Here is a 25,606-nt window from a genome sequence, read left to right as displayed (position 1 = left end):
AAATCTTTACAAAGCCAGTCAGTGATTAAGACCGAGAGGCTGCAGAATCACGACGCAGACTCTGAGCCAAGCACCAAGACACTTTAAGAAGAGCTGATGCTTTGTCTTGTCAATTTATTTAGTGCGGCCAAGGGAAAACACCTGTGGTGCAACAAAATCAAGCGTCGATACAGAGGAGGTCAATGGCGAGAAAAGTCCAAAACAGGAAAAAGAACAATACATGCACATGCATGGAGTAATCAGACTATGAATGGCATTATCCAGGTATGTTAGTCCAATGGATAATAGCTTGATTTTAGTCGGACTAACTTGTTTACATGACATTAAGTATATACTCCTACATTACAGTATGTTAATATATACAGCATAGCTGACCGAAGTGCAGTAGAAACTTATATCTAATGTCTCTCTCTCTCTCTCTCTCTCTCTCTACCTTCCAGTGCCAGCTTTAATTTATAATCAAACTCGTTACTAAAGCGTTTAAATGAAGTATCTGATGTGAAGTAAAAAGCAGAAAGAATGACCTGGCTCTAGTATACTGAGAGTGGATAACTGATCAGCAGCAGCTGTAGAGTGAATGTACTCAAACACAGTGTGATGTACTCGTAGTCAGTGACACAAGTGTTCCGTTCAGTTACTGTGGTAACGACAGACCTCGTTGGTTGTTGGCTTTAAAGCACAATTAAAGTCAGTCAAGGTCAGACGCAGCAGCGCAGCCTGCACTGATGTCTGGCTAAGACAACAGTCATTGATTTTGTGTCGGACGGTAAACTCGGTGGTGGTGTTGTGGCTAATGTCACAGCTTCTCACCTCCGAGTGTCCACAGCTCACTGTAAAACACCTAACTGCTGAGTGTTAGAACCTGTGTGATAGAGAAATAATACCCTGTCAAAGCTATTGTGTGAGGAATAAATGGGATCCAAAGAGGCTGTAATGCCAGTTAAGAGCTTGTTAGAGTTGATGTGTGTTTTATAGATTCTGTCCGTGGCCCATTATGTTCATTCTGAACCGATTTGATTTGAAAAGTATTTTATAGTTTAACCTTTCCGTGGCTTCACGCTTCAACTAAACTAAAAGACATCAAAACCTGATCTGTGTACATACACATACGATTGGTGAACACCAAAATACACTTGTTTAAGCTTTTTATATTGGAACAGGGATGCGGATTTACCATTAGAACAAAATTAAAATGAAAGGGTCCTAAATTGAACCACAAACAAAATACAGTTCCATACAGTTGTATGTTTCTTAAAGGTCCCATATTATGCAAAATCAACCTTTTAATCATTTAAATCCTTATATTTGGGACTCTGGAGGTCCTATCAGTCAGCAAAGTGTTTTTCATGTTTTTGTGGTCCTCCTCAGTCTAAGTAAAGGAGATGAAACACGCAATGTTGATTTCTGCACTCAATGGGACGTCACAAGTCGCTAAATTCCTGGAATTGTTGTCTCGCGGAGCTCCGCTTTGTCCGTAAACACGCGAGAGTGCTGGCGAGGGCAGCGGCATCCGAAAACCGGAAGTCCGCAAAAGGTTCTATCCTTGGCTCCACAGTGCAGCACAGAGTTCTACACAAACTTCCAGCCTCAGAGGATGTATCTGTCCAGTGGATACATGTTATATATGACAGCAATGTGCCTGATAGAGCCTGCAAATGAGCACTTTTACAAATGGTAACTGCTCTTAGCTCCCAGTAGCCTCCGTGTCTGATGTAATTTTCTGTCCCTCAAGTTAACTTTTTTTTTTACGGTGGACCTAAAGAGATGCTACTAAACAGAGCGTTCTGAACAGGGCTGTTTTAACAGGGTGATTGAACTGCTGTGGTGCTTCATCCTCATGGTATTTTGACCAAAGCATGTCACAGACATGTTCATTAGGACACCAGGGAACTAGGTTAACTTGGAGAAATAGGATATAATACGAGACCTTTAATGGTTAATACACCAGTATGTAGAAGCGCTTTAACCAATTTTAATTATATTTCATTCATGTTATCCATGAATTTTCGTTATGACTGCTTTACAAAAAACTGCAAGAAGTAAAGCATGTCTTCATTTCTTGATTAAGATGCCACATTATAGTTTACTTGCATTCCTGAACCGAAAAATGATCAATAACATTTTCAGTAGCAGTAAAACACGGGTACAATAACATTACACAAATGCATTTTGAGGCAGTTGCTTTGACCGTTTTGCCTCTTTTGTCTGACATTTACCACAATGATATTGGTATTTTCTATTATGAAGTCAAGGTATAGATTAAAAACATAGAAGAGGAATATCCTTTTGTGTGAAGAGGAAATAACAATAGAAAAACCCCAAAAGCCATGGCATCCTGATCAACTAATAATCAGAGGGATGATGGTGGTTTAAACAGTATTACAGAGAAGCTGTTCTCCGTCACCCACTGTGTAAGTTTTATTTGTTCCGCCTCCAGCTGGTCAATAACAGCCCTGCTGCTTACAGAATCAGTCCACAGTGTTGCAGAGTTGCGTCTCTGCAGCCTCGAGCTTCACAAAGCACATATTCAGAGTGTGATACGTGGTTGGCAGCAGGGGATCGGGCAAGGCGGTAAAGCCCGTGCTCTCAGGCTTATTTGCAGAGCTCAGAGATAAGATGCAGGGGGAGATGGTGAAGTTGATGAGACGGAGATCAGGCATGATAAACAGAGCGATGCAGTGAACGTCGTCTGATTGACAACAAGTGCAGGGATGATAAGCAGATTTGTGCTAAAGATAAAACTTATAGTCGTCACAGAGAGGAACGGAACAAAAGCATCGATGATTAGTACTTTGGTGTAAAAGATAAAACTCCTAAAACATAGTCTAAATAAGTTGTGTTCCCCCTGTTTCTTCTGGCTCAGTTACTAAAAGTTCTTTATTATTATCTTCTAAACCTTTATTTTATTTTCTGGTAATGGGGAAATAAGTATCATCGTGCATCAAATAAGACTTCACTTCTAATCCCATTAAATAAAGGATTAATGTGACAGATATCAGAGTGAGTCAGAGCAGAGAAATCTGGTGCATCAATACTTCTTGACGATGTGTGAATTCTACACAGCTACAAAATTAAAGATGCACAAGAGGCCGAGGCTCACGCAGAAGGACAAATATGACGTACATGCATGATCCACAACACCTGGTGCTCCATCCTCAGTGGTGCCCTGTGTGTGTGTGTGGCTGAGCTGCGACTTTTTTATTTGTTTTATCGATTCATTCCGTGATTATTGTCTTGATTAGTTATTTAGTCTGTGGTTCCCGGACTTTAAAAATAATGAGCTACATCCTCAATCGTCTTGTTTTGTCCACAAATCAGAGATATTCCAATTTGTTGTTTTTTTTGTCATAGAGCAGCAAAGAAGTCAAGAAATACTGACAATCAAGAAACTCAAACTGATTAATCTGTTATGTAAATAGTTGACTGAATTTATAACTGATAAATTGTTGCAGTGAGTGGCAGAATGAACGGTTCTAAGCTCATACCTCTGATGCATTTCACACATGAATTAATAAATCGGGTTCGTGGAAAAACTGGAGCTTTAGGGAGCAAATGGACTGAAGCGCGGATAAATAAGTAAATATCTGTGTGAATGTAGCCGAGATGAACAGTGGTGTGGACGCATCGAGATGAAAAAGCTGTTAAATATTTAAAATACCAGGAATACTGTTGATTACAGTCCTATTACAGTGTCTTCTCCGAGGTTTGAGGTGTTAAAAAACAAACAAACCTTCACACATACACTTCTATTTGGCAGGTTTTTACTGAGGTGTTTTTGTTCTTACAGTTTATGATCGTTCAAATTGTGCTGAAGATCAAGTAAAAACAAATGTATTCCTTTTGGCTAAGTGCTCCCTTGTTATGTGTCTCAATGATCACCTGTCACTCAAACGGTGTGGGGGCGGGATCTGATCGTTGGCTTCAGTGCTGCTCGTCATCTCCGTCTTCCTCTTCTCTTAACTCAAGACAAACCACAGATATAAAATCCGTTAATTCCTGAGAGTAGTGAAGCTTTCATGAACGGGGAACAAAGCTGGGTTACTGTAAATTCATGTTGCTCAGTAACTTTTCTTTTTCTCCTCATGTTCTCCTCCTGCGCTCTGTTTTCCTGCTGCATCATGGGACGTATTCATCTCTCAGCTCTCCCAGGTGAGTGAAACTCCGCCCCCTAATCAAAAAGGGGAAAAAAAAATATACAAAGGCAATCTTCCTTATTTCTAAGTGTGGTGCTCACAGACGTGGTTTTGTATGGACTAGTGTGCTCAATAATTCATTCCAAGTTGACTTCAGAACAAATTTAGCTTCAGAACTTTGCTGCCGAAAGAGAAAAACCTTTGTTTGTGACGCCAGCAGCAACACACCTGCACTTTTCTTCTGTTATTGCAGCACATGGCTGAATTCAGCCATTTTCTTATTTTCCATTCCTCACAATAAAGACACACTTCACTTCACTGATATTATCGATGTCCCACACGGCATAGAAAGAGACACGTGTCCTCTTTGATCAGTGAGAATTCGTCTCAGTTCCCTTTTGAGCTCCAGTTAAGTAGTAGTTGGTTGTTTTGCTGGTTTGTGCTTTAATGTCTACGCCGTTTTCACTCAGCTTGTTAGTGAACAACATGCAGAAAAAAAAAAGAGTTGTAAATTTGTAATCCTTTTATGACTTAAACATGATCCACAGAATAAATAATTCAGGGATACGCTCAGGCGATCCGTTGACTTGACTTTGATTCTCCCTGTTCTCTGGTTCCTTCTTCTGGACACAGTTCTAATCCACACTGTGGGATTCGCCTGGTGTTCTATTTACATATCCATCTATGAGGTCGGAGAGAGCTGCAGACGAGCTGCAGATAATAAACTGTTGTCCTCCGGGGAATACAGACAGCCTGCCTTAAATGAATAATACAAGCTTTTTTTTCTACAGTAAGTGCAGGGTTGTAAAGCTTCACTGAGGAAACTGGTGGTCGTTGACGAGCTCAGGTTTCTGTGCACAAAGACAAAAACACGAGGCGACAGCACTACACAACCCTTGTCTGTGCTAATTCATCTGCACACTTTAAAACACAAAAGCGAGGCAGAGCACACGCAGGCAGCCTCCAACTGAGAGAAATGGTTTGTGGGAAAGAAAGCTTGAACCCATTTGTGGTCAGCAGTGAAGGAAAATACCAAAGCACAAAGAAGGTTAGAGTCAAGACTGAAAAGTTGTGTTTTTTTAATGTGAGATGAAGGTGAATGATTCTGCTTATACTGTACTCAATTTAGCACATTTGAAAAAAAGAAAGAAAGAAAGGAAATATAAACAAACATTAAAGCTCAACTTCCAACAAGAGTTGCATTGCATTTTCAAATCAATGGATATGGATAATTATCGTGATACATTTGAGATAATGAAGATTATTTATGGACAAAAAAACCAACAGTTTAACATTTTATGCATCTGAGGTGAAACCTTTATAGATCTCTTATGTGTTCTGTCTTAAAGTGTGCTTTCACAGTACATACAAATCATATTGAACCTTTGCCACATCACAGTCTCGTTCAGTATATTATTGATTTATTTCCCAGCCACATCTTTTCAAGTGTTTTTTTTTTTTACTCGTCTCTATCTACTTAGAAATAAGGGTTCCAAAAGGGTTCTTCTACAAGGGCTGAGGTTCTACCTGGAAACATTTACTTCTGAAAAACCCTTTCCCAAAGAAAGGGTTCTTCAAGGGTTCTTGGTAACACTAATGGTTCCAGTAAGAACCATTTTGATCCAGAGAACCCTTTAAAACCCCTTTCCTGAATAAAGGGTTTTGTTCTACCTGGAGCCAAAAAGGGTTCTCCTATGAGGATAAGCCGAAGAACCTTATATGGTTCTACCTAGCACTTTTATTTCTAAGAGTGTAGTCTCCCTTCTCTTCTCTTCTCTAGTTTCTATCCTCAAAAGTGATGTCGAGCTCAACAGTAAAGATAAACAAATATTAATAAATAAAATAATAATTACTTTTACAAAGTTACTGTCAGATATTTTAGTTCAAAGCTGTGACAACAAATGAATTAACTTAAACTTTCTTCTTCCCTTTCTTATTCTTCTCTAAATACACTTTCATGTGTCAGAGTAAAACACATCAAATCCTCTTTTCTTTTTTTTTTAATTGTAGTCGACTAATCACTGGACTGATACTGATGTTTTACTTTCATCTGTCGTTGACCTATAGGAGCTGTCAGAGGAGCGACATTCGCCGCCGCTGCTCACGGTTAACGGTCCGGGCGAGGAGAAGCTGTTTCGGAGTAAGAGCGCCGAGGTGGAGCTGACGGTGGAGAAGGAGAGGGTGAAGAAGATGTTGTCTGAAGGGTAAATGATGGTGATTTCTCCATTTTAATCGGCAGAACTTCTGATGTTTGTGGATGTGTATTTGGTTTGCAGCGAACAATGCAGCATAACAATAAATACAACAGTCCTCTCCAATGATATTAATAATACACATAAAGCACATATTTAAATGAAACAACAGGAGCAGCTGTGTGTGTGTGTGTGTGTGTGTGTGTGTGTGTGTGTGTGTGTGTGGGAAGTTGACAACAAAGGTTAGAATCCAGTGTCAAACGCCACAGCTCTGCTACATGAGAAGATGTAAATGCCTGGAGCACTTTGTTGAGCTGTGCACAGTAAATGATGCTGAGGATGAAAAATACTCAACTCCTGTTCTGTTAAAGGGAGGAAGGGAATGACCGTTATTAAGATTTACATTAAAAAGTATTTATATACACTACTGAAACATTGAACAACTGGACATGTACATTCACAAGTTTAGTGAAGGTTAACTTAAGTTCACCTGTAAAGGTTATAGTGCATTTTAGGTGCATTCTGAAATTGAATCCAAAAGCCAAAGATCCCTTTTGTGTTTTTTAACAATAGCTATTTCCTTTTTACAAAAACAAATCATAACAAAGTTTTTCCTCATTGCTTTATTGAAACTTTATTGAAACAAGTGCCTAAAATAGCACTTGTTCTCTGACTCATTGCTCTCACTGAAGGCTTTTCACAACTACTGAACTGTTACTGTGAGGGGTGGAGAGTTCTTTAAAAAACAAACTCACAAAATGACAGCAGAGAATAAGAGACTCCTCACATCACATCCATCCTAAGATTCACTTCATGTGAGGTATTTCCTTCTGTTTGAAGGAGGTGTTTTCCAGCTTTCCTTGCTCGACCTTATCCTAACATGTTAAATATGGTTCTGTTAAATCAGAAACTTTGATTAATCCAGTTTCTAGGATAAACATATGCAACAGATGTTGTTTGCAAGTGTGGCTTTTCTAAGAAGTCATTGTAAACCACCAGAAAAAGGTGCACGGCAAAGTCAGGAGATGACTCTCATTCTCAGTGGTTTAAGCATTTGTTCTGGTTGGACGTTAGTCTCAAAGAAAAAGCACGGCTGGTGAGGAAAAGTCAGAAGATGGTGAGGTAATGAAGTGAGACACTTATATGGCGCCAGAAATGTGATAAGGCCTTTTTTTGTATTTTAAAGAGCCTAAAATGGCACAATCCTGCAAAAGTTGTACTACTAAATAATAATGAATCACTCTCAGTTTTGATGTCTAAGTGTAAATAGTTCCTAATGAATGTAGTGATGAGTTACCAAAGTCTTTTCTAGTGTTTCTATGTATTTCTGCTTATAAGTTGCTTTAAAAAAAAGTTAAATCATCTTCAACAATGAAAAAAGGGTTGTAAATAAAACATTTAACAAATACACTGTAGAAGAACATATGTGAATTCAGAACATGGACAACAATGTGGAGCATAATCTTCAGTATGGGGACAAAACAACTTAACACGTTTAAGGTTTGAGTTGAGAGTTTTTAAGGAAATGAACACAGTGAATTTGTGAACACAGTTAACTGCTGCTGACTTTAGGACCTGTTATTACGGCCATTATTGATCACTCAACCATCCATCTGAGACCAGGAAGCCAAAAGCACTTGTCCTTGGCTGATTAACATCCCATTATCCCGGCCATTGTAATTTTATGATTGTTATGAGCCTATACTACAGACGTTCTCTCTCTCCTCTGTTATGATGAGTAGTTTTATGGTTGCCAAGGTGTTGGTGTGGTCGTCATGGCAAAGACTCCACTTCCTAAACTCCACCGACTCATCCTAAAGCTCCCCGGTTTATTAAATGTCTCCTCTGAATCCTGACATTTATCGACGTGCAGGACACAATCTCCCTCTCCCACACTGTAATAAAGGAGAACAGCTTGTGTCTGTCACTTAAATGTTTTTATTTCGTGAAATTTTTCATCGTTGAAGGGGATTTTGCTTCTTTTGTTTTTAGCATCTTGGAAGCAAAGCACTTTGGTAACTCATCACTACATTCATTAGGAACTATTTTCACTTAGACATCAAAACTGAGAATGATTAATTATTATTTAGCAGTACACATTTTGCAGGATGGTGCTATTTGAGGCTCTTTAAAACACAAAAAGGCCTTTTCACATTTCTGTCTCACTTCATTACCTTTTTTATCTTCTGACTTTTCCTCACCAGCCGTGCTTTTTCTTTGCAACTAACGTCCAACCAGAACAAATCCTTAACCACTGCTGAGAATGAGAATCATCTCCTGACTCCGATGTGCACCTTTTTCTGGTGGTTTACAATGACAGCTGGCAGCAATGTTCTTAGAAAGAAAAAGCTCAGATACACCTACTGTGTGCTACAATATCTGGGAACAAATAATCACCAAAACAAAGACATCATCTTGCTGATGGGTGTGATTTAGCAGCGGAAGTGTCTGGATCTTTCCCCAGGGGTTGCTAGAGACCGCAAATGACCATAAACTCTGTGTCATTTCAGCTTTTTTCTTGTGTTCCTTGTTCAGGTCCATGTGTGAGATAAACCTGGAGGCTGAGCTCTTCACGCTGCAGGACAGTAACGCTAAGCTGGTGGAAGCGCTGCAGGAAGCAAACGGCAGCGTGGAGCAGTGGAAGAAACAGCTGGCTGAATACCAGGAGGAGACCGATCGCCTCCGAGACCAGGTGACCATGCAGACATCGTGTGCTAGGGATTAGGTTTTACAGGAATTGTGATTGCGATATCAGAGGAAATGGTCATTTTGACATCATTATTCTCAAAAAACATATTTAAAATGATTTCTGCATGATATTTGTGCAGATCTGTGAGGAGAAATTGGATATAATATGACCCCTTTAAAGTTGTGGTTTGAAATAGGACTGCACGATACTAGGAGAACATACAATATACGATAATGCAGTTGAATATTGCAGTGCTGATATTACTTGCAATAACTATGAAAACAATTCAACTTGTTTTTAACCAATCCTCCTTTCATTTGGAATAGTGGCTGCCATATTGGGAGAACATTTACAAACAAAATAAAAACAATGATGTATCTTTATTGTCAGTTCTTGGCCAAACAAAACTAACACAAGAACCTGTTACATTTCAAGCAGTCGTTCCTATCTGCACACATATCTTTTGCAATGTGTATATTGAACATGATGATATCGCAGTAATAGTACATATTCTAATAAGTGTGGCACTAGTTTCTTTTGAACAAAAAAAATCAAACTGGTTGAATTACTGTAGGAACAAAATGACATATGACATATTTATGATGAGTCTAAATGCCCCAAAAATGATGAGTATCTTTCAACACTTTGCCGAAGCACAGCACAAATAGTTCCTGTCATCCCAGAGTGATCGCTCATATATAGAAAATTGGGCGTGATGAATTGATTTTAATCATACGTCTACATCAAGTGTCTGACTAAATTCCCCTCACAGACTTGCTCTGCCCCAAACTGCAGATGCATTCATCATCCAGCCCCCCCCCCCTCCTCACGTGGATATTTCTGTTGACAGGCTCCCGTGATTATCGCTGGGCCAGAATGCAGACATTTCATCTTTAATTTAGGGAGAGTATATTATGCCCCTGCTCATACTTTATAGCAACAGAAAGTGCTGCGTCGATACAACCATTATCTTCAGTGACATAAAAACTAAGCGTTTTTTTTGAATCCTCTTTGTGGTTTCATCTTTGTCTCCCAAGTCCAGGTGAAGGTTAACCACACCTAATACATGCACACGCAGCTACAGAGACACTGCAGCAAAGTCAACCAGGTGGCTTAAGTAGAGCAGGCCTCAAGGGTTTGGCAAAGGGTTGTTTTTTTTATTTTTGAGGGGGGCAGGGATGTTTTTTTTTCTTCTTCTTTCTGGGGACAGGACACCCTATACTGCCCACCCCCTCCACTCTCTGTGGCCCAGTTGCAGGACGAAGATAAATCACTGTTGGAGCAGCAGACGGAGAGAGGTTGGCATTGGCTGATTTATTTATTTTCTTCTCCCTCATCACATGCTCAGTTTCAGCCATGTTGGTGTTCATCAGCGACAGAAAGACACCGGGTGTATTTTGGTTCTTCCTGGGTTGGCTCCGACCACAGCTCGGGTTTAATGAGAATTGTCGTTTGTTACCGAGAATAAACAAGTTTGTTTTAAAGCGGACTTAGACCGGAAGTTCCAATTAACGCTGTTTTTTAGTGTGTATCTGCGTCATTACCTTGTTTAAGAAGCCCTGAAGGTTCTAAACAAACAGTTCAGCCACTGCTGAGAACGCTGTGTTTTATTGTAATCTCGGGCTCAACGAGATCTCTGGAAAAACCCGGTCCGGTTACGTAAACGGCAGTTCTCCGGAACAGCAGATCGTCCTGCTCCGGGCACATCCGGTTGTGTACATTGAACCGCAGAAGAAGAATAATGTCCGTTGTGGAGGTGTTTCAAGAGCGTCAGTGTCTTTTGACTCTGGGTCTGACTCCGGGTCAAAGTCATAAAAGGGACTGCGTCGTGAAGAAGCTATTTTTAAACACTACACAAATGTTTTGATAATGAGTAGCAGTGCATCCACCGTTCCAGAGGGGGGAGCTGCGCTTCTGAGAGTGGGTGTGCTGAATATGTCACTTCCGGGTACTGGCCAATCACAAGACAGTTGGGAAGCCTCTACGCTGGCTGGCCAATCACAACACACTCTGTCTTCTGGGGGTGAGAGAGTTGAGTCTGAAATATCGCGGCTGGGAAACAGCCTCAGAAAAGAGGATTTCTATCGGCTCGTTTACTGCAACCAGGAGGTTTTTGACCATAAAAATAAGTTCATGTATGTAAGTAGACCTCCATAACTAACATATATGTGCAACAGGACAACTCCATGTGAGCTTTAATTTCTTATTTTAAAGTTCCTTCAAAAAACATGGTAAATCAAAGTGCTTTACAAGGTGTGGACTCAAAAGAAATGGCATGAAGTTTCCTGTTAACTTCTTCATGTTGGGTATTTTCTAAGTAATTAATTTGACTTAACATTAAAGGTATATGTGTGCATTTAATAAATGGATGGTTATGACATAATTCATTAATTTAACCTTTATTAAACTAAGAAGTCCCTTGAGATCTTTTTCGAGGGAGACCTGGCCAAGAGGCACGGCGGTACATTATAAAAGAGCAAACTGATTAAAAACAAACCAACCCTTTAACACCGAGCGTAGCGCAGACTACATTACCGTAATTACACATCGGTTTGTGCTATCCATAAATTCCAAAGTTTCTGAAAAGCTGAGAAGTTGCAAGTCAAAGTCAATATGAGGTTATTGCGGTACTTTCACTCGCACTGTTGCAGGAAGCCGGAGAATCAGTGACTATGTCACCAGAGAGGAGAGAGTTGGAAAAAACGCCTGTACATATTGTAATTTGCATTTTTTGGCCTATTTTTGGACATTGAGACAAAGACTCAAACAAATGTTATTTTAAATATGTTTTATACTGTTCATATTTCATATTTAACACGCAAAATGTACAACTATAGTGTTGTTTTTCATTTAAATTGTTAAAACAGTATTTTAACATGCAGCAAATAACTGCCAGATATTGAAAGTTGTCCTAGAAAAATGGGCAAAATCACTGAACTCACAGGACATTTTCTGGTTTTACTTTTATGGTTATGGTTAAAATAAGCAAAAAAAGTCCAGACATTTTAAGAATAGCAATTACACTCTTCTGTTAAACTCTTTGTCGGTACAGTTTTGAATTCGCCCAGGGAAATAAAATGCTGAAACTGGAGCGAATTTTGCACAATGTTCCATGACCGTGGTGCAACGTAGGAAAAAAACGCTTTTATCAAGTTCTGAGTGGATTTTGGGGAACTGTGAAGAGGAGCCGATGTGACGAGCGGGAGTTGTAATGCAGTAGAAAGAAAAGCAGCTTTTGCAGATATACAGAATATGAACAACATTAACTCCTGCGGACTTGTGTATGAACTGACAGTTCATAGATGGCATTTTAGTTTAGTTTAGTGAGGAAAAAATATGCAAAATGTTCTTTCAATGCAAATAGATGGATTATCATGAATTTACTCGTCCAGATTGAGGCACAAATCTCCTCTAGCACTGTTTACGATGGACTAAAACATCCAGATATAGCCTATTTTAAAGTGATGGATCCCACAGTATGATTCATTTACAGTGTACGTTTTCATCTCACCAAACCCTTTATGCACAAACCAGCGCACGCACCTGTGTCGGGTCAACGATGAGTGAAGAATAATAACGTTCAGCCTTTGAAAAAGGCTTTTATTTTTAAAGTGAAACATCATCATAATTAGATTCAGCTGTGTTGTGAATCCAAAGTGAGCAAAAATATGTGGGAAAGATGTTTCTAATTTAACTTTGTGGAATAAGGTGAAAAACAGACTGAGAAGTCTTTGTTCAGAGTGAGTGAAGAAACCCTTCATATCTTTTTTTTGAAAGCCAAATATAATTTTGCATTGGTTTAAAATGTATAATGAAAAAAAAACAACAATTATCCTTTTGTCAAATCATTGGTGATAGTTAATTTCCTTCAATTTAGTAGGCACAATCTATTTTGTGGACTGATGATATTAGCTGTATATACAGCATATTGTTTCTGTGATTCAGTCCTTATTGCATGTTTTGCAAAAGATGTTTGGTTGGTAGTTTATACAATTAAGTTTATTTTGTGCCAGAAAGTCAAACCCAGAGTCAGAGTGCATTGAAAGCAGTTTTTTGTTATCATACTGTACGTCAGGTCTCAACCTTCAACATCTGGCAAAAACAGTGACGGACTATAATATATTAACTTCACTTTTTACTGTTATGGTCACACCGGAGCCTTTTTTTAGTTTATAAAATTCCCCCTGCTTTAAAATGTGTAAACTTTAATAAGTCTTTTGGTATCTGGTTAACCCTGTAGCATGTTTTGATTTGCGCCACTAATCCTGTGAGGTTTGGGAGCCTCAGAGCTGTGAAACGTCTTGAAGAGTTACACAATGCACTTCAAACTTTAAATGTCACTGAGTGATTTAAAAAGGCTGAACAGCTTGTGCTGGTACAGACAGACAATCACTCACCTACTTTGTTTTCAGAGCAGGAAAAATACTTTTTAGTGATTTTTCACAAGGTCACTTTCCTCCAGCAATTTAGAAAAGGTCACAGCAGCAAGAGGTTTCACTACTGCGTCCATGGGCAGTAGAGTCACTAAAGTGTGTGTGTGTGTGTGTGTCACATAGGGAGTGAGGACACTTTGGGAAAGAGAGGACACTTTGGTTTGTCCTCACTTTCCATCACCCCTTAAAAAGGCGTTTTAAGAGTTAAGACATGGTTTTTGGGTTAGGGGTCGGGGTTAGGCATTTAGTTGTGATGGTTAAGGTTGGGGTAAGGGGCTAGGTAATGCATTATGTCTGAGAGTGTCCTCATTATAAAGGCTGCAAACATTGTGTAGCATACACACTGACCCATAGTCTTCATGGAGACCAAAAAGCCCTGGTCCTAATGAGGCAGAAGCTAAATTCTGAGGAACTGGTTAAGTTTAGGGCTAATATTTGAATTGTGGTAAGGTTAAGGTTATGTTTGGCATCAACTAGTCCAGAAACCTGTGTATTTATGTGTTCTAGGTATTACTCATGTTGTTGAGGCCTAAATCGTTTTACACTCTCACATTATGGAGACTCCCTGTAACGTAAGTTATTCTATTTTAAGGTGAAGACATATTGTACGGTTAGGATGAGGTTATGGCTCGGGCCAGTCGTTGTTACAGCTGAGGTTTTGTGTGTGCGTCCTTGTATTTGTTACCACCTAACGACCTTTTCTGGCATAAAAACTTGACCATGTCAGAACCTGCGTGTGCATGTGTGTAGTGAGGATTCGATGAGAGCTGACAGAGTAAATTAATCGGGGAAAATGAAATTTATCGTTTGCAGATTGCACAGCAGAGTGATGCATGAAGAATGCTGCTCTTACTTCTGACTGTATCTGTGTGTGTGTGAGTGTGTGTAGGCGGGGAGGTGATGACCCTGATTTCCATCAGTAGTAATCATCAAACATGCAATGTGTTTCCTTTTCAGTTTTTATTTTGCTGCTGTATAAAAACCCTTTGCTGATGTTCATGTTTACTGTGGAAGTGAAGGCTCCTTTGTATTTAGAGAATTACACCACAGCCTTTTCACTATCCATTCACTTAAATAATGTAAATGACACATTACCGTGATACCTTGACTGATCAACTTTAGACTGAGGAGTAATTGGTTATTCATTTGTGAAAATAAAGCAGCCAAAAACTGGTAAAGTGATGTCTGTATGCTCAGAACTTCAAATGAGAGCAGAACTGCACCTCCGCAGTGATCCCCTGACCTGCTAACCTCCTTTTCTTCCATTTTTCTTGTCATTTTGAGTGACAACAGTCAAGTGAAAAGTCACAACAGATGTTGGATGAAGTGCTGTGTAATTTGCTTCAGATGTCAAGATCCCTCTCCGAGATTAATTGCACTACTTGTGGTGATTGAGAGCCATGACAAGGTCACAGTTTCAATTTGTGTTGATAATGGTTGATGTAAAAATAATGATGTTCCCATCTACTGCAGTTACACTTTGTGTTTAGTGTTAAATAGACTGCGGCTCAGGCTGTGTTCTTCAGTCTGATCATGACATGTTACTGTCACTGTGAGCACGTTTGTGTCCGCATTAACTCTTTATGTGTGTGTGTGTGTGTGTGTGTGTGTGTGTGTGTGTGTGTGTGTGCGTGCTCCAGGTGGCAGATCTGGAGGCCCAGCTTGGACATCCTGCTGCTGGTCAGACTGCTAGAGAGGAGCTGAGTCGCTCACTGGAAGAGCTTGAGGCCCTGCTGAGTGCCAGAGAACAGGCAAGGCGCCATGTCCACGTCATTTATTGTGCACTTTTTAAACCTATTCACCTTCTCGAGGGATGCTCGGTGTAGAAAGCGAGAACAAAATACACCAGTATTCACAACAGAGCACCCACAATAAATAATGCATTGTGTGGGACTGGAATGAATATTGGATATTTATTTAGGCTGCTGTGAGGAAAAACGGAAAGATAACAACCAGGTGAATCTAAGTGAATTGGTTTATTTGTACATACGTGGTTCAATAAGGTTCAATGTCCTTTTTAAAATTCAAGTAGACACTGACAAGAACAACGTCTCGTCGATTGGACCACAGTTTGTCTTTGAACCACTATCACTTGTCTTGTTGTTGATTCATTCATTCATTCATCATTCTCTTGGCCTGAAGACAGCCTCGATAGAATGCACACACGCACCAAAATGAATGCTTAGTCTGAGATGCAGATGTCTCGAGCTGTCACCTACATGTTAATTAGGACTGTTCTGAGTCACCTTTTTTATTAATTCATCTTTAATGTGAATTGCTATAGTGTAAAACTATAATCTGGTCAATTTATCTTGTACCCAGCATGCATTTTCTTTATCAAATGCATGCTGGGTACACTTCAGCCAAAAGCCATTTTCACTGGAAAAACAGATAGGGTATTAAAATGAAATATACATTGAAGGCAGCTTGCTGGTGCCCTTCAGCCTCATTAACATAACCATAGCTGTCCCATCCTTTACACCAGCTCCATTTTTGGCAGCAGGATGGTGGTGGTATGTTTCCCTGGAGGCAGAACAGCCACCCCACCTCTCCCCACAACAACTGTGTGTCCTGTGCATGATAAATGACTGCGCTGTGGTTATAAAGAAGGCGGTTGTGCTGTTGAGTTGATTTGGAATCATTGTGTTTTCAGGAAATTCACAATTTACAGAGCAAGAAAGCAAATGTCGGCAAGTTGGAGAAGGAGAGAGAGGATGCCATGCAGCAGCTCCAGGTAAGCTGATCAGCTTTAATGTTTTTTTTTCTCCACCCTTAGATTTGTACTTAAACTCAACACATCACAGCCAACAACTCTGTTGTTTTAAAAATCGACTTGTTTTAGTTGAAGATGATCATCATACAATGGTCAAAGAACATATTTAAAGCTGTAGTGTGCAACTCTTACATATAAACAAATGTAATTTATAGTCAAACCATTGTCAAATGAGTTCACCTGACGCTGATCAACCTTGACTCTCAGTAAAGCGGTGTTGAGATCTTGTGTTGACTAGCAACGGTTCACTAGTAAAGCAAAACCTCTGCAAACAGGTTTGAGTTTGACTGAAGTCACACGTAATATGCAAGAACCAAGTCAAGTCGTGTCCCTGCTTTAAGTCAAGCAAGTTACAAGGGACGTCACATGAATATAGAAGGTGATTTCCCAGATATTCCATATTTAAATATGCTGAAAAATGGACAGCTTCATGGTCCCATACAACTGAATTGTTTCAATGAAAATAAATACAACTACACAGGCTAAACTGTAAAGAATACTGATATAAGGCCTACATACAACCATGGAAAAGTATTTCAAATATTAGGCTAAAAAATGTCATGTTTCACACACTTATCGTAACCGGCTTTTGACCAAGACGTTCACAAACGTTAAAATAAAATAGCAACCAACTTCCTGTCTGACCTTCCTTTGTGGGATTTTAAGTGTCACATAGGGGTGTTGGTGTCGCACGGTGGCCAGGTTTGTACGCAAGGCCGCAAAAACAGATGTTTTCAGTGTTTCAAAAACAAATTGTAACGTAAACCGTTAAACATTTGAGAAAATACCAAATATTTGTTGTGTAATTTATGTCAAGTGCGACTTAAAGGTGCCATATGTAAGAATGTGGCCAAAAAACGGTTACTACATTCAAATTCAAAATACCAAGGACCCGTGGTTGCTCGGCAGCTGAGACTCTACTGACTGCAATGATTGGTAGACGGCGGTAGGTGGCGCCACATGCCAAAACATGATTTCAAAACATAAACATGATTTGCAGTCTGCAAAATATAATTTTTAATGCAAATATTTTGTCTGTACTGTTGTTGTTGGTGAGTTCAGTTTGTTATATGAACATTATTCCTGAGTCTCTGTGACATATTAGGAGGATTTTATGGCCAGTTGCTTTAGATTTATTACATAATGCACCTTAAAGTCGGACTCGAGTCGTCACGTGACTTGAGTCCCCCGCCTCTGGTACATTCTACTGCTCAGAAAACCCACTTGTTCAGCAGGTTAATGGGATAAATGCTGCCGCTGTATACAGACAAAACGCTCCCTCAGTCCCTCAGTAGTATTACTTGACAGAGCCTGTGTTACTGTTGACTTAGACCAAACAGAGGCAGCACAATAACATCATGAACAACAAAAAATCACCTAAAGTTATGCACTGCAGCTTTACAAACTGACAATTATATTCAAAGCCATATGACATTGAAAGACTATAAAGCCATGTATGACGATGACGGAAACATTATGCAGATAAACAAAATACACATTTCAGTAGTGTAGTGTGAGCAGAGGTCTCTTTATTTTCTTTTTGGTTATTGTTGCTCAGACCTGCAGCAGTGATGCAGACATCAGCAGAGGTGAAATGAGGGCCTCAAGGAGAAATGCATCGCCTTGATTAGGTCCAATACCCTTTTTAGCAGCAGTGTATTTTAATTTTTGACCTTTGCTGTCTCCGTGTTAATTCCCTAATCTATTCACCGCTACTTTGAACGTGCAGAATAACACCAAACTTCACAGTCTGCAATATAAAGCTCAAATTCACAACTGGGTACTGTTCAAACTTTATAATGGGCTGAGGTGGCCAAAGGAGCAAGAATTACTGTTTTGAAACGTGGCCCTCAGCTCTCTGCCAGGTGTGCCGCTAGAACACTAGATGCCTGTGGTGGTGTCACAAACAGAATATGGCAAATGTACGAATGAAACACAAACAGCATATTTTGTGACCGGGGTGACGATAAAACTCCACTAACCATTAAATGTGTCTGCAGGACGTGGAGAGACGAAACGCTGAGCTGGAGGATCGAGTTCAGAGTGCAGAAAACACACTGGCTTCTAGCCGGGAGGAGCGGGAGCAGGCGGAGGTCGAGGTCCAGCGCATCATCGAGGTGCTGGACGTCAAAATCTGCGACCTGAAGGACCTGAGACAGAGCTTAGCAAAGCTTGTAGATAACTAGCCACAGCAGCAGTCGGGCTGCATCTCCACAGTCGGAGCTCGTCTTCGTCGTGAGGCCCTCATTTGTGTTTCACCGACGGAGAAATCAAAGCAGCGTGGAGGAAAACGCTCAAGTGTTTACTTTGAAGGATTTGTGTTGTTAGTTTAAGATCAGTGCAGAATAAACACAATTCACATCAGCTGCATGTCCTTCAGCCCCTCAATCCATGATTTTAACTGACTACTCTGAAAGACAACACTGGTCCCTGTTGGATGGTTAAACAGCGCCCTCCTCCTTACTTTGGTGCCATTGCATCAAGTGTATTTATCAGAATGTGGAGGCAGTGAAAGTCTAATTCCAAAAAAGAGCATATCACAGAAAATATGTGATTTATTCAAATAAACAAACCACTTTAAACATTTAACACTTTAGAGCTGAAGTATGAAACAATCAAATTCTAAGGGCCTGAGAGTGTTATAATAAAATCCAGTGGTGCTTCATATCCCAACCACTCAACGGCGTCTGTGCAGGGAGGGAAACTAAGGGCAGGAAGTGCATTAGGGATGTTGGGGTAGAAAAATAAAAGTTTATGAGTATTTATTTTTATACCTAAACAACAATATTTTACCATAATTCCATACATCTGTCTATAGAAACCTATGCTAATGTCCCTAAAGTTCTATTTTAAGCAGACGCCCCTGAGGCCCACACATCACATCGTAGTACAGTCCAGTGAATACAGTGAGAAGAGTGTAGTGTATATAGTTTTGTACAAAAAGAGCATTTTTGGGCTGTGGAGACTGTGGAGATGCACCCAGTAGGTGTTGGGTCAGGGGTTAAGACGTGTGGACACAAAGACTCTGAATAAAAAAAAAAATCAGTTCCATTCACCATCAGCAGCCTCAGACCAGCTGGAACATGAACATGCACACAGACACGCAACAGCCTGCTCACATTCTGTTTGTGATGATCGCCAGCACACGGCCCTGTTATGCTCATGTGCCATGAGGTCTTTATTTTATCTCACCACTTAACTATTCACAATCTCTGATCCGAGTTAATCGCGGGCAAGAAGGGACGTCGTATTTAAGCAGCAGCTTGGTAGATTTGTCCTCTCCATTAACCACTTCATGGAAAAGGTCTGAGGTTTTTTTCCCCGACGTTCTGACATTGAGATGAACCTGAGAATGCACTTGATCGACGTCTGTGCCATGTTGTATTTTGTTTACGTCGATGTTTACAAGTTTTTGTCTGTGTTCACTAAATCTAGTTCTACGTCTTGTACTATGCTTTTGGGCAACACTACAAGATATTATCCTAGTAATAATAATAATAATAACATCCCTAAGAGAAGCTGTGGAGCATATAGATCATTATGAGTGTGTGTGTTACCTCAGACTGCTTAAGTTACAAAAAAAAAAGCACAACTGCAGTTTTAGCAATTTGGTACTTAACTGACTTCGAGCTTTGGATGTGGACTCTTGATGCACACCATATATCTTTGCTTCTCACCCACTTGTGGGTTATGGATTTCTTCTCATGACAATAATCGAGGTACAACATAAGGTGCAGCTGATGAGGCCGCAGCTGTCTGCATCATGTTAGCGTGTCACAATGTGATTTAAACGGGTCATGATGAAATCTGTTGAAAGTGTTATTACAGTATCCAGCGGTTATTACTAAGGGTTGTTCGATTTTCACATGGTGTTGTGTTTGTTAGACATGTTTAATAGTTTAGGTTTCTTGGCTTTAAGTTGAAATGATCATCTCAGCTTTTTTTTTTCTTTTTCAAACAATCAATGGATGATGTAAACTTACTGCACTAATCACACTCACTCAGAGCTTTTATTACCACTTCAGTCCAATTAGACTTGAGTATAACATCATCATAAAGACCAGGTGAATGGTTTTGTTTTTCTTGCATTCTACATGCAACTATCACCGTATTAGCAATAAATTATTTCTTTTCTATTTACAGCATTGTTAGAAAATAGGTTTTGGGATATTGAAATTGTAATATCACAAATACATGACATTATTGGGTGTATTACAATTTTAGAATAGGTAGTGAATTACATCATACATATTTTTGTGTTTGTGAGAATTTCTCTCCACACTGATTTATGTCTATCAGATAATACATTTCAGTACAGCTATTTTATTTATTTCCTATAATAAGTGACAAACAGAATGTGTTTTCATTGTCAACATGTTCTGAAGCCTCATTAACTGGAATAAACCGAGAACTTATTGTTCAATGATTTACCTTCATCTCCATTTGATTATTGTCAATGACACGGTCCCAAAACATCGAACCTTTCAGTAACGATGCAAAAATACCTCAGAATATTTCAGTTGGTTGACGTCATGTAAGAACTGGTAAATGCTGACTGTTGGACTAACAGTTACTGACTTGATCACTCACTTTTGTTTCACAGGATTTAAAAGGTATTTAAACGGTGTTGAATGGTACGTAACATTGTGAGATGATTTTCTTCTATTTGTACAGACCTGTTTTTCTTAGAAATTCTGTTCTTTTGTGATTGCGGGCCTAAAAAAAACCTGTTCTTGAGCATTCCTGTTTGCACCTCCATGTGATTAAATATTTGCTTTCTAGCTTTAATTTTCATTTTTCCTGAGCTGATAATAACATTACTGCGTCAGTCATCCATGACTTGAGCTCACCATTCATCGGACTGGCAGCATTAACAACAGCGGCTCCCATCTACTTGCTCAGGGTAAATAACAGCTGCATGCAATGGAAATTAAATGCTGTGTTAGTGAACAAGGCAGAACACTACATCTCCCATATGAAATTTTCTTACTGGAGAGGCTATTGTATGGCCCGGTGTTCATCTGCCAGCTGAAGCTTTCAATTTGAGCCAACTCACAATATGCATTATTTTACAACCACATGTACCATCACCTGGTTCAACCTGCATGGAGCTCAGGTTCACCCAAGGACATCTTTGATGAGCAATTTACTGAAATAAATGAAATCCAGTTAACTATTAACCAAACACTTGAGTATCTTTAATCTTCAGTTATCTGGAATGTTTTCCTCACCCAATAACTCTTCAAAGGGCCATGACCACACTGCAGACATTAATTCAAATTTAGGGCTAGTAAGAGCTTTTGAATAATACACGCAAGACAATGAGCATCATTTTCTTATTTTTATTTCAACACAAAATGGCACAAGGAGCCAAATCAGCCCTCGCGTCTACTTCAGCTTCTTCTTGGGGCGAAGGTTGTTGGTGTGACCACACTTCTTCTTGCGACAGTTGACAGCACGTGGGTGCAGACGGGCATAGCACCTGTAACACAGGTCAGAGATTAACTTCAAATCCTCCTCAACTAACATTTAAACTAATAATCATGGACTAAACTATGATATTCAGTTCTTATAATATAACTGTCAATTAACCATATAAGCCACAACATCATGTAACTAAAATAACTTTTCATATTCTCATAATGCAGTTGTGTGGTTTAATATTTATTACAGAACATTTATGTACATAGTTTTATCAAACCCTGGCTGTCCATCTGCAGTCTAATAAACAAGTATTCTAAACTAACCAACCATTTGACTGTACATCACAACAGCACCGTCCAATTAAAAATACTAATAGCATAACAGTATCTCTGCAGGACCGGACTTACTTGCGGCAGATCATCTTGTCGCAGTTATATTTCTGGGCCAGCTGTCTGAGTGAAGGCTCGATGATACCACCACGCAGACGCAGAACCAGATGCAGAGTGGATTCTGGTGGACAGAAGAGACAGCTTGTTAATATTAAGTTCAATATTTTCTAATTAGACCTACAGGAAGACTTTGTTCTTTGATTTGTAACTAGACAGACGCTCTATGGACATCTGACTCAGTTAGGAGTTGCTACCTTTCTGGATGTTGTAGTCGGACAGTGTGCGTCCATCCTCCAACTGTTTGCCAGCAAAGATCAGACGCTGCTGGTCAGGGGGAATTCCTACAGACAACAAAAAAGGACACATAACAAAACATTTTAGCATTTGTCCAAGTAAACAGCTTCTACATACACATTATAGAGATGACAATTGGAGAAGACTGTCCATGATATGAATGTCAAATAAAATACTTTAAATGCCTGTTAATTTTCTTAAATGAAGCATAACAGTATTGCACAGACTTCTTCAGTAGTTAGCTGTAGGTTTCATCGCTCATCCAAGACACTTGGTAAAACGTCTTCAACTCAAGCTCCAGTCCAGTCACCATCAGCTAACTACTCAAGAAGACCATGATCTGAATCAATGAGAACCTTCTCTTACACAGAACTGTGTCTACATGAGTCACATCGAATCTGTTTTGTCACAGATGGACAAGAAAACAAAACAGCCAACATTCATCCAAATAGTTTACAACATTTTTTTTTTTTTCAAATACAAGACAAACGTTATAGAACAGGTACAGACTTCAGTCTCCGACGTGACTCACCTTCCTTGTCCTGAATCTTAGCCTTGACATTTTCGATAGTGTCGCTGGGCTCAACCTCGAGGGTGATGGTTTTCCCCGTCAACGTCTTCACGAAGATCTGCATATTTGCAGGCTGAGAGAGAGAAGTGACGTTAGCTACAGCGGGCCAGCAGCTGGCCGTCTACACTACTTCAAATTACCCATTAGAACGGCTAATATTCGGAGGTAAATTAGTCAAGACACACAAATAAGACCTTAGACATCACACTGAGATGTTTATGTTTTTAAACGGTTGTATCTGTAGTGATATCGTGAGCGTTTGAGTGTTCGGAACGTTGCTAGCTAATGTTAGCCGCACGGTAGACTCGGAGCGGGGCCTCGCCACATGCGTCTGGTTAGCGCGTGGAGCTCTTGTCACTATTTTCTCTGTTTTGTGCCTCCAAATCGACTTTATTATACGTAATATGGGGCTGATACTTAAACCAACATAACACTGCTGTGCTTAAACGGCATTTGAGGACTCTGAAATCGGTACAAATCGACAAAAATAAGCTGGAGAAAAAGTCCACTCACCCGGCCGATAGCTGAGCCTCAACGAAAAGAGAGCGGAAGAAGCTCGCGCTCGAGTACGTCACTTCCGTCTATAAACCCGAACGTGAGTAATATATATTATTTAATTTTATTGTTTGTTTTATTGTTTTAACATCAAAGAGTACGATAAAATGCAATGAGATACATTATCTATATAAATAAATCAATTTATCCTTCACACGAGGGTGACGAGTCACGTATTCCAATGTTTACAGTATTTACAATAATAAAACAACAATAGTAAATCACAGCAAGGTAGCCATAGCAGTATGTAAAAAACAACAACAACAAAACGCAATATTAAAAGCATCCATGATGATGATGATAATAATAATACTAATCCACAGCATATAGATTAATGTATGTGCCATTGTTCAATAACCTAAGTGACTGAGGTAAAGCTGTCTCTGGGGTTTAATCATAATTTAAAAACAAACATTGCTCTGAGAGAGGACGATAACTCACATTTTCACAGTAGTATTGTAGCAGTGAACCAAAATTAAGTTTGACTGACACCTGCTGTCTTATGATGGAATTGATTTTGAACTGCGTCTTGATAATTGCAAAATGCATCTCATTAGCACTATTCGTGGTCAGATGTGATACTGTAGTCAGACTACAAACACTTGTAAAAGACTGATCTGACAATTATTTTAAAATGACTGGTTGACAGATGTAAAAAAAACATCAACAACTTTGGAAAATAGTGAAAAAACTCGACCCTTCAACTTTCTCTCAAGCAAAACTAACCTGTAAATCCATTTACCTGACATTTACCACACTTATTATTATTATCATAGACAGGTCTTCCAGGTTCATTCCACCCCGATTTGACCAAAGTGGGACATCAAATATGTTATATTAATTATTTATTTCATAAAATAATAATTAAACATTTAAAAAAATAAAAATAAAAAACAACAACCCAGAACTGCATTATAATGAAAAGCAGTGACGCTGGATTTGTGTAAACTGCCGAACTGACTTAAAAATGATATATTTATCCATAGAAGGATTTCCTACAATAAAAGAGGACACATTTGTACAACAGTACAACTTGACCTCTTGACAGCTGCAGCAGTTACTTCAAATAATGAACAAAACCACATGGCTAGAATATGTTATTCAAACCTGGATAATTCAGATTCTAACATTGATATGTATTCTACTGTAGTGAAAAGCAACACATTTACTGAAGAGGTGTACTCATTATAAAATCATTGCTTTATTTTCTCCACCTGCATATTAGACATGCACTCATGATGCAGCCAGTCAGAAGCTTAGCTGCAAAGTGTACATTTATTTTTGAGACTGTAAGTAAGTATACATAGCTGAAAATACTTTAATTTTTTAATTGATCTAATTAATCACAATGCTAGTTTGATCACCAAATTATTATTTTACTTAAATACCTGAGAGGAAACAGTCTAAATAATCTGTGTCACACTCTGCTTAGTACATAGTCTTTCTTGCAAAAATAGGATTTTGACAGTGTCAACTCCTTCTTTAGTCCCAAAGATGGCTCATTTTCATGCCACCCCATGACTTGGACAATCAGCACTGCTAGCTTTATGTATGACAAGGATATAATCCGTTTTATGATGCTTTCCATGAAATAAGTGTTATCAGCACAGCAAGTGTTTTTTATCATGTCACTCCTCAGTGACGATGTGCGGTGCTATGGAGATTAGAGATCAAAACAACCCAAACTGTGTCATTCAGCAGATCTGCTGCCCGCAGGTGTGTGTTCTTTCTGCTCCGCTGAAAAACTTCTGCCACATGACTCAGTTAACATCCTTTACAGAGAGGTGTCACACACCAGAGGAAACTATGGCTAAGTGTCACTCTGTGTGAGGGCCTGGCAATAACAACAAATTTGCGTTTTGAAATGCAAAATATGATTATGATCTATTATCTGTGTTTATGTACAAAGAGCATTTGAAGCTCAGTCTTGGAAATTTCTCCGAGGACTGATTTATTATCACACAGTGGACGTTGTCTTCAGATTTGCTGCTTTATTTCCCAGGGTGGAGCTTTGTAATGTACAAAGTAAAAACCCAAGGCATAAATAAATTAAATAGCTGGTTAGAGCCTCCAGGACTCCAATGGGTCAAAGTACACATGTGAAATCATTAATACACAAAGGTGGAACCAAGTCATTGTTTTGCAAGTCACAA

At 39.3% G+C, this 25,606-nt stretch overlaps 2 protein-coding genes across 2 annotated transcripts in view; one reads left to right on the top strand and one right to left on the bottom strand.

The window, feature by feature from the left end:
- homer3b (homer scaffold protein 3b) overlaps nucleotides 1-19,741 on the top strand; it is a 44,956-nt gene extending 25,215 nt beyond the window's left edge. The window contains exons 5-9 of the mRNA XM_083887985.1: nucleotides 6,201-6,337; nucleotides 8,861-9,017; nucleotides 15,088-15,198; nucleotides 16,101-16,181; nucleotides 18,221-19,741. Of these exons, the coding sequence (XP_083744111.1) occupies nucleotides 6,201-6,337; nucleotides 8,861-9,017; nucleotides 15,088-15,198; nucleotides 16,101-16,181; nucleotides 18,221-18,406 (672 nt within the window). The 3' untranslated portion in view covers nucleotides 18,407-19,741. The remainder of the gene's footprint in view (nucleotides 1-6,200; nucleotides 6,338-8,860; nucleotides 9,018-15,087; nucleotides 15,199-16,100; nucleotides 16,182-18,220) is intronic.
- Nucleotides 19,742-21,547: 1,806 nt separating this feature from the next.
- On the bottom strand, nucleotides 21,548-23,458 carry uba52 (ubiquitin A-52 residue ribosomal protein fusion product 1). The gene is made up of 5 exons (XM_083888101.1): nucleotides 23,412-23,458; nucleotides 22,860-22,971; nucleotides 22,288-22,374; nucleotides 22,052-22,154; nucleotides 21,548-21,702 (listed from the first exon to the last, which is right to left on the bottom strand). The coding sequence occupies exons 2-5, from the start codon at nucleotides 22,960-22,962 to the stop codon at nucleotides 21,609-21,611; spliced, it is 387 nt and encodes a 128-aa protein (XP_083744227.1). The 5' UTR covers nucleotides 22,963-22,971; nucleotides 23,412-23,458; the 3' UTR covers nucleotides 21,548-21,608.
- Nucleotides 23,459-25,606: the final 2,148 nt, after the last annotated feature.

This window comes from Microchirus variegatus (assembly GCF_963457635.1).
Source record: "Microchirus variegatus genome assembly, chromosome: 4".
Classification (NCBI taxonomy): Eukaryota; Metazoa; Chordata; class Actinopteri; order Pleuronectiformes; family Soleidae; genus Microchirus; species Microchirus variegatus.
Note: the sequence above shows the minus strand (reverse complement) of the source record. Positions and strands in the feature narration are given on the sequence as shown.

Coding starts and splice junctions, on each gene's coding strand:
- uba52 (XM_083888101.1), bottom strand. CDS start 22,962: ATGCAGATCTTCGTGAAGACGTTGACGGGGAAAACCATCACCCTCGAG. Junction 22,375..22,859: donor TAAGATTCAGGACAAGGAAG/GTGAGTCACGTC, acceptor TGTTGTCTGTAG/GAATTCCCCCTGACCAGCAG. Junction 21,703..22,051: donor GACAAGATGATCTGCCGCAA/GTAAGTCCGGTC, acceptor CCTGTGTTACAG/GTGCTATGCCCGTCTGCACC.